At 35.9% G+C, this 9,655-nt stretch overlaps 1 protein-coding gene and 3 non-coding genes across 5 annotated transcripts; 2 read left to right on the top strand and 2 right to left on the bottom strand.

Annotated features, from left to right (window-relative positions):
- Positions 1-2,733: 2,733 nt before the first annotated feature.
- Positions 2,734-2,806, top strand: trnat-ugu (transfer RNA threonine (anticodon UGU)). The gene has a single exon. It is a non-coding gene; the product is annotated as a tRNA-Thr (tRNA).
- A 1,194-nt stretch (positions 2,807-4,000) lies between these two features.
- trnak-uuu (transfer RNA lysine (anticodon UUU)) lies at positions 4,001-4,073 on the top strand. Its single transcript has one exon. It is a non-coding gene; the product is annotated as a tRNA-Lys (tRNA).
- Positions 4,074-5,263: 1,190 nt separating this feature from the next.
- trnae-cuc (transfer RNA glutamic acid (anticodon CUC)) lies at positions 5,264-5,335 on the bottom strand. The gene has a single exon. It is a non-coding gene; the product is annotated as a tRNA-Glu (tRNA).
- A 2,409-nt stretch (positions 5,336-7,744) lies between these two features.
- Positions 7,745-9,551, bottom strand: LOC100305002 (novel immune-type receptor 14). Of its 2 annotated transcripts, none has more exons than XM_017462460.3 (4): positions 9,204-9,551; positions 8,672-9,016; positions 8,556-8,591; positions 7,745-8,196 (listed from the first exon to the last, which is right to left on the bottom strand). In XM_017462460.3, the coding sequence occupies exons 1-4, from the start codon at positions 9,232-9,234 to the stop codon at positions 8,057-8,059; spliced, it is 552 nt and encodes a 183-aa protein (XP_017317949.1). In that variant the 5' UTR covers positions 9,235-9,551; the 3' UTR covers positions 7,745-8,056. The 2 variants fall into 2 exon arrangements, with proteins under 2 accessions (XP_017317949.1, NP_001187171.1); NM_001200242.1 differs by having other exon boundaries at positions 8,556-8,594; positions 9,204-9,243.
- Positions 9,552-9,655: the final 104 nt, after the last annotated feature.

The raw sequence follows: 9,655 nt of genomic DNA, 5'->3' as shown, positions 1-9,655 counted from the left end.
CAATAAAATCTACATCCAGTGAGCGGCAGTTCTGCAAACGGAAACGCCTTATTGAGAGAGGTCAACAGAAAATGGACATACTGGTTCGAGCTGACAGAAAGACTACAGTAACTCAGATAATCACTCTGTACAATTGTGGTGAACAGAAAAGAATCTTAGAATGCAGGCTCACTGGATGTAGATTTTATTGTTTACAAGACCAATGTTACCCTCCCCAGGAGTGGTCGACCAAGAAAGATCACTCCTAAAGCAAGATGTATAATAATCTACAAGGTCAGAAAGGAACTGATGGTAACTTCTAAGCAACTTAAAGCCAATCTCACATTGGCTAATGTTAATGTTCATGTGTCCACCATCAGGAGAACACTGAACAACAGTGGTGTGTGTGTGTGTGTGTGGCAGGATTGCAAGGAGAAAGCCACTGCTTTCCCAAAAGAACATCGCTGGTCTTCTCTAGTTTGCTAAAGATCACTGGGACAAGCCAGAAGTTTATTGTAAAAATGCTTTGTGGATGGATGAGAACAAAATATAACATTTTGGTTTAAATGAGAAGCTTTATTTTTGAAGAAAGGAAAACAATGCATTTCAGCATAAGAACTTTATCCCATCTGTGAAACATGGTGGTGGCAGTATCACACTTTGGGCCTGTTTTGCTGTATCTGGGCCAGGACGACTTGCTGTCATTGATGGAACAATGAATTCTGAATAATTCCAGTGAATTCTAAAGGAAAATGTCAGGACATCTGCTCATGACCTGAATCTCAAGAGAAAATGGGTCATGCATCAAGGCAATGACCCTAAGCACACAAGTTGTTCTACCAAAGAATGGTTAAAGAAGAATAAAGTTAATGTTTTGGAATGGCCAAGTTAATGTCCTGACCTTAATTCTATAGAAATATTGTGGAAGACCTGAAGCAAGAAGTTCATGTGATGAAACCCACCAACATCCCAGAGTTGAAACTGTTCTGTACTGAGGAATGGGCTAAAATTCCTCCAACCTGTTGTGCAGGACTGATCAACATTTACCTAAAATGTGTAGTTGCAGTTATTGCTGCACATAGTGGTCTTCAGATACTGAAAGCAAAGGTTTGCATACTTTTGACACTCATAGATATGTAATATTGGATCATTTTCCTCAATAAGTAAATGACCAAGTATAATATTTTTGTCACATTTGTTTAATTTGGTTCTCTTTATCTACTTTTAGGACTTGTGTGAAAATCTTATGATGTTGTAGGTCATATTTTGCAGATATATAGAAAATTTACAAAAATTCCAGCACCACTGTACCAATCAATCATCACCTGAACGCAACAGCCTCATTGAGTATTGTAGCTGACCATGTTGTTCATGACCCCAATTTACCCATCTTCCAAATGGCTACTTCCAGCATGATAATGCACCATATCATCTCAAACTGGTTTCATGTGCACAAAGACAAAGAGTTCAGTGTTCTTCAGTGGACTATCCATTCACCAGATCTGAATCCAATAGAGCACCTTTGGGATGTGGTAGAACAGGATATCAGCAGCATGACAGTGCACCTGGAAAATTTGTGGGAATTGTGTGATGCAACAATGTCAACATGAACTAGAATCTCAAAGGAATGTTTCCAACATCTAGTGGAATCTGTGCCATGAAAATTTGAGGCAGTTTTGAGTGCAAAGGGAGGCCCTATCCAGTATTAATATAGGGTTCCTAATATATCCCAAGTTCGTCCTGAGTTACTGTCTATGTGGATTTTCTGTGGTTGCTTCTAAAGTTTCCTCCCACCTCCCAACTCTATATGTGAATGCTTGTGTGCATGGTGCCCTGTGATAGACTGGCATCCCATCCAGGGTATATTCTCACATTGTGGCCAATGTTCTGGGTATAAGCTACACGTCCACTGCGACCCTGACCACAATAAAGCAGTTATTGAAGATGAATGAATGACACCAGCCCATGGTTGTTTACATGGTTCTTTTGCACGGTGCCCCTTGTGTTCTGCAACTTAGTTAAAATAGTTAGTCAACAGACCACCTAACAATGTTAGTAATTCATTTATTCATGTGCAGTGAACATTTTATCCTGGTCAGGGATATGGTGGATCCGTAGCCTATCGCGGGTAGCCTGTTTGGGACAAAATCTACCTACTGGCATGTTTTTGGGAGCTGGGAGAAAACAGAAGAACCCGTAGGAACGCCACACGGACACAGGGAGACCGTATGGAGCTGTGAAGCGGCAACGTGCCATCCAAAAATGGTGTATACAAGGTAGATGTATATAGTTAACGGACCACTAAGTGTATGGCGCCATCTAGCAGTCTACTATATAGCAACCATACCTGGAGTACTGGAGTACAGACAGAAGGTTTTGTAAGGCACTACAGAATACACCCGTGTTGGATTAAACATGCTCATTCTAGACGTGATTCTTTCATCGACAGAAGCATGATTAGTTGTTAGTGTTACATTTGTGGTGATTAAAGGTTAACTAACATACACCTGCCAATAGGTAACGCTGGAACTATAAACTCCGCTAAATGGCGCTAGTGGCCTAAAAACAACTTCCTCATTGTTTCCGCGATTAAAATAATGTGAAATGTTTTGGCGTGAAATAGAATTTTGTTGAATTGATTAGTGGAATTGATGACACTTTGTTCATAGTACGATACACTAGAACTGGGTTTCGAAAGAATATTATTATATTATATCAGTATTATTAGATAACCCTTATACCCACTGAAAGCACGGCTCCATAGCTCAGGGGTTAGAGCACTGGTCTTGTAAACCAGGGGTCGCGAGTTCAAATCTCGCTGGGGCCTGCGTACTTTTTTTCATTATATCTTATTTAATTATATATTGTAATACTAATGACAACTAATTCATTATATATATATGATCATTTAGTTGTCATTAGTTGTCATCTTAAACACACTTAATGCAACATAATGCTGTTACCGCGATCATCTGATAACTGCCAATCCCGGTAGAGGAGCATATCTGTGGCTTCAGAGGACCACAACCTATTGAAAATAAACACTGACCATAGCACACTGCACTATACTACACTGACATGTTTTGTCTTATAAAGTTGTACAAATTCTACAGTTATCATTTTAAAACATCCCTGGTTTCTTCCAATTTGTACCATCTTAGGTTTTGTTTTCTCATTTTAATCCTAAATTCAGCATGTTGAACAATAATTACATTCTAATATATAATAATTAAAACGAATAAATTAATTTAAACGGACAATACAATGTAAAGATGTACACTTTACAGCCCTATACATTAAAGACATTGTTATAATAATCAATTTATAATGATAGAACAAAAGGAAACATTTAATACATGATAAACATTCCAAAACAATTATCATAATAAATATCAGTGAAAGCAGCACATGCCTAAATAAAACTCATTAAAATACACACGTAAAACGTATTATAATAAAGATCGCTCAAAGTACACACCTAAATACGATACATATCATTGTAAAACTTACCGACGGTTGATTAAATAAAAAGAAACAAATAAAACGTCAATCGCAACGTCACTCACGTCTCACGTTTTGATTGGTGAGTCAATCTTTAACTGTCCGTAGTGATTCGCTGGTACATCATCGCATCCACCGGGATTGGCGAAAAAGGTGGAAAAGATGGAAACGCCTCATAGCACAGCTCTGCCAGTAGTTTTGTAATATAAAACTGCACTGATGCACTTGCTCTATTACATCTATTGTAATGTTACGTTGCTGTAATAACGTAATAATTTAAAGAAGATGGTGGATGTTCACATAATTAAAGTCTAATAATGAACAAACAGTTTGTTTTGTAATAAAGAAAAAATGGCGTAAATATGGTGATGCTTTCTGTAAGAACGAATTTTTTACCCACAATTCACAATATTAAATATAGTGTTATTCGTAAATAGTCATGACAAAAATAATCCACAATTTTAAGGTCAGAGATCGCTAAGACTGTACTTCTAAAATGCACGAAAAACAGACGTTTAGAGCCCGGATAGCTCAGTCGGTAGAGCATCAGACTTTTAATCTGAGGGTCCAGGGTTCAAGTCCCTGTTCGGGCGGTAATGTTTCTTTTTATGTTATAAATTAAAAGTTATTTATTATTATTTTTTTTTAGATATACAACATATTTCTTATTTGCCTGATTTCATGATCTCTACATAAAGGTTTTCTTATGATCTATGTCTGTCAGTGATTGACAACTTCCACATTAGTGTCCTGGGCCCAGTTGTTCAGAAGTAATCCGATGAAAATGAAAAAAAGGATCAAATTAGCTCATGTAATCCAAACTTGCTTTTGATCTGGATCAAACCTTCAGTAGGTCTATGTGCTATTCAATCTTTTTAGTAGGATTGGGATACCTGTTATCCAAAAAAATCAGGATTATCCTGATCCCAACAGAAGGATGGATTCAGGGAGGATTTCAGGAACAAAATGTAATAAAACTTAAAAATTGGTCAAATAATACAACGTTTGCATCATGTAGTATACACATTTATTTATATTTTTGCATTTGATTTGTTTAACCGTTACAGTGATAAAGTAGATAAAGTATACATTAGGCTACCAATTAAGCCTTTCAGTTAGCCAGAGTCCAACAGGTTTTGTGGTGAGCAGAGCTGTTATGATTCTACTTAAGCTAATGCTAAACCGCTGTTAGCCTAATAATAATAATGTGCTCATTGATTCAAGCTAGCTCAACAAAGTAAACGCAGATAACCAAGTAAACTTTTTCATTTTGCCCTCAGAACATTTTTTATAAGTTAAACTCCCACCTGCCCTCTCAGAGACGGTCCCTCAACAGGAGTGTCTAAGATTTAAAGTCTCTTTACAACCAAGACTATTTTAATAGTAGGGAGGAGCCACTCAATATGTTCTGCCCTGACTTCCTGTTTCAGTGTAAATTGTCAACACACAATAATGTTACGTGTTTCAAGACACTTCACGGGGACTTAAACGGCTATAAAAAGGAAGCGATTGCTGAATCGCACAAAATTAGCATTTTCTATGCACAGGCAACAGAAAAATTTCCCTATTTTCGCCCAACGTGGGGCTCGAACCCATGACCCTGAGATTAAGAGTCTCATGCTCTACCGACTTTTGTTGTTCAATTTAACACAAATTACACCCCGAAAATAGGTATAAATAATAAATAAATAAATAGGTATATATCTGATTGTAAAGACACGGGACTCATCAACTAGTCCACGTCAAAATTGACGAGTCACCGTCAACTTTTTAACAAAACTCATTCCCTGACCGGGAATCGAACCCGGGCCGCGGCGGTGAGAGCGCCGAATCCTAGCCACTAGACCATCAGGGATAAATAGTGTTACTATCTGCCAATTTATAAAAGTATAACCATGTACATTCAGCGTATCAATATTGAGGTTGAAACTATTCACTTACCTCCGTATAGATAACTCCGCTTCTGACACCAGTAAACTGTTAAGTTCTTGTCCGATACCAGTCACAGAACCAGAATTTAAACCCTGTTGTGGCTGATTCTTCTCGTCCGAGCTCTGAAAGAGGTACACACCGACACCATCGTCCAGTGAAAGCTTCATAGTTTAATGATACAGAAAGCATAGCATATATACACCCACAGAGAGAAATATTGATAAAGAATGATAAATGTCAATAGGAACAGGTGACATAACATCAGATAATATTCTTATATCAGATGATACTAAGAAGAAGAACCGAGAGAGAGAGAGAGAGAGAAGTGAAAACAAGACATTCCCAGAACACAATTCAATCTGCCCTGAAACAGAAACAGATTTGAGAGACCATGCTATGAAACTTAATCGATCACTCTCGGCAAAAGTGGGTTTTAGATGTTAAAACCAAAACCAATCACAACGATGGCATGTATAAAGTAGTAAGAGAGACATTATAAATGTCTGTAATACATCCACAAACCAACTGCAAACAATTTTTTACACTGCCAAGATTCTGTGTGGAGGTAGATGGACCCCCCTCTGTACGGGGATTGCCATAATCTTTTATGAGACAATGTCAAAGTTTTAATAATCACATATTTATAAATAAATAAAAAATAAAAATAAAAAAGGAATGCATTATATGTTAAGCCTCTGTGGGCCTCTAAGAATCTTCATTTTGTACCTCTGAGTTCAGGGTTTATGTGATGGTAAATTAACCCTGCTTTCTGGAATACCCCCCTGGTATACAAGTGTTCATAATAGTGGCCAGTTAATGTATATACAATCACATGCCTGAAACATTGACATCCTATAGATATACGATCCCTTGGAGACAAGTCAATATAGATTCTCTGATTTAAAGATACAAATACAAATATACATATAGGCTAGTTTCAAAAAGACTCATGTAAATCATGTCAAGATATCAGTTCAAAGAAAATGAGAATTTGTCTCCATGGTGTCCATTGGTCTACACCACAGATCACCAACACTGGTTGTGGAGTATGCCTGTCCTGCACTTTTAGTGTTTTCCCTTCCTAGTATCTAGGAATATTGTATGGATTACCAGAAAGGGGAAACGTTTTTTTGTTTTATCAGTTGTTTTTAAATTTGTTACCACTTCGACTAGATGATAGTTTAGTGGTTACCACATTTGCCTCACACCTCCAGGGTTGGGGGTTCGATGTGTATATGATTGTGCCCTGTGATAGACTGACACCCTGCCTAGGGTGTACCGCACCTTGTGCCCCATGTTCCCTTATCAGTTCCTTCTAATTAAACTGCATATAGGACATGTGAATTCATGAAAACTTAAATAAATAAATAAATAAGAACTAAAACTGAACAAAGAACCAACACTGATACTTATATATATAAAAAAAATAATAAATAAATAAATAAATAAAAAACTTGTACAGTGGGGGAAATAAGTATTGAACGTGTCAAGATTTTTTTCAATAAATATATTTTCAATGAGGTTATTCACATGAAATTTTTACCAGACATCAGTATTAACTCAAGAAATCTGCTAATATAAATAATTTTTAAAAAAAAAGCAGTTCTCCAACTGAAATCTGTAAGTAGCTAGAAAGTAATTAGACCTCCTATCTGTGAAAATGAATATCAGCTGGGTTAGTAAATTGATGGTCTATAATTAGGCTTTTCATTACCAAGGTGTCACACAAGAAACATCTCATGATGGGTAAAAGCAAAGAGCTCTCCCAAGACCTTGTGCCCCATGGTCCCTGGGATAGGCTCCAGGTTGCCTATGACCCTGTAGAATACAAGATGTATGGATGGATTTACATGCACAACAAATTCCGTTCAAGGTCTATATTCGGGTTGCAGGCATATTCTGCAACGAAGACCCTGTACAGTTACACTGAACAAATGCATAATGCATGAATGGGGGAAAATTCTGCTTGCTAAAATTAACCAACTAGTGTCTTCAGCACCCAAACAATTAAATGTTATTAAAAGAGAAGGTGATGTTACACACTGGTAAACAGTTGACTGTCCCAACTTTTTTGGAGTGTGTTGCAGTCATCAGATTTGAAATGAGTGTTTATTTTCAATAAGAAATTAAATTCACAAAGTAAAACATCAAATAATGTGTTAATAATGTGTTTTCAATATAGTACAGGATAAATTGAATTTTAAAATGACTCTTTTTTGTTGTTGTTGTTTGCATTTTCCATACTGTCCCAACTTTTTCAGAATTGGGGTTGTAATTGAATAATAAATTAAAAGTCTTCTGTCATATCTTCAATAAGACCTATGAGTCAATATGAGCAGGACCATATCACACTTTAATTTCAGTCACTGGTAGGTTACAGGGAAATACAATAAATGCGACACTGTGTAGATGAGTCATAATAGATCACAGGAAAAAGGCAGGAAATGAATAAAAAAACAAAACAAGTTGTTCATCATGAGGTCAAATGCTGAATTTGTAAGCACAACTTTAATCTAATTAAATGTATTTTAATTTAGTACATTAATAATGCGGGACAAATAAATTATGATATAGTCACCAAGCAAATAATACTGACATAATATCTGACTGATTTTTCAGAATCATTATTTTTTGTATGCTCTGTTCAGTTAATTTTCCTACATATCAACATATGTACAATAAAAACCACCAGAACCATTGCTAGCAGTCCAACACTCAGAACTGCTGCAAAAACTGCGTATGAGATGTTTATTTTTTCAGCCACTGGAGGTTGAATGGAGAAGGCTGTGAAAATTAAAACGAGGTAGTTACTAAGCATGTGCGTCAAAACTGGCACAAGAAGTTTTCCTAAATAACATATATTTGATAAATTATTTGTTGTTGTTGTGGATAAACTTGGCAAAGGCTTTCCTAATGCAGTTCTTTGTGTTCAAAGTGTGTTTCTAAACTAGAACCTATTTTTTAACCACTAAAATAAAAATGTTATTACACCTATTATAAACATGGGTTGCTCATGGTATCTTCATTGGCCTAGTTCAGCCCCACAAAGGATCTTCATATCATAATATTAAGCGTTTGCACTATAAATCTAGCAAATAATTTATATAGTTATATAATATACTGTATAAGAAGTGTTATTTTACCTTCTTTATTGTTACAGACACATTCATCTCTTATGTCTTCTGAAAAGATAAAGATAAAAGATGACACAAAAAAACAGAATAACAGAGACCATGCCACTTTTCTAAAGTTATGTTACCATATATGTGCACTCCATCTTCAAACTCCATGCGTTTTCCTTCTACAATTCCACAGTAGTATGAGCCAAGATCACTGTTCAAGACACTGAAAATTTTCAGTCCAAAAAACTTGTCCACCAGACAACCCTCAAAATGTGTGCTGTTGTGATTCAGAACTTCTGTTATGCCTCCATCATTTTTTAGGCGCGCAACAAGCACAACCTTTGGTCTTTCCTTCATGTTCACTCTCAGCCAGAAAATTTCATGATGCAGAGAAATACTACACTTCAAGACAACTGATTCACCAAGTTTAACCCGTTTTTGTTCTATTGTCCCCAAAGCCCTCAATGGCAGTACAAGGGTCCCTGGTGAAAAAAAATAAAAAAAAAAAATATATATATATATATATATATATATATATATATATATATATATATATATATTTGAGTCCATGTTTAAACTCCAATTCATATTATTTACTACAAAATCATTTACATTTACAATCAACCAGGTTACCAACAGCCTTTAAATGTTTTAATGTATTAAACTCACCTGTTAATACCAGTATCCAAGACAAAAGCATTGTGATTGCAAGTTGTCAACACCTGTTTCTCATTTCTGAGAAATCTCCAGACTGCTTCATAAACGGAAGTGTTTTTGACACTACCCTCCCCCTCAGTCCTTTACCTGCTTTTCTTTTTAACCTCTGAAGCTTAGACAACTATTTGTACATGTTCATATACCAAAAAAAACACCAAAAAAAAGTTGATTAAACTACTCATTCTAATAAATAAATGTTAGTGGTACCTTGCTTCATCTTTTGTAGAAAATATTAAAAACAAAGCAGGTTTCTAAATGAAGTGACAAATCAGTGTTTTCTTACTGCCTTAAAGTGTTAAAATATTTTTTGAATGAATTTTGAATTTCAGACAGTATCGTATTGTATTGGGTTTAACAGTAACACAGAGAAAAAGATATAAAACCTTATACTGGCCCACAGGAAA

The sequence above is a fragment of the Ictalurus punctatus genome, chromosome 3 (assembly GCF_001660625.3).
Source record: "Ictalurus punctatus breed USDA103 chromosome 3, Coco_2.0, whole genome shotgun sequence".
NCBI lineage: Eukaryota > Metazoa > Chordata > Actinopteri > Siluriformes > Ictaluridae > Ictalurus > Ictalurus punctatus.
This window is presented reverse-complemented; position numbering and strand designations above follow the sequence as displayed.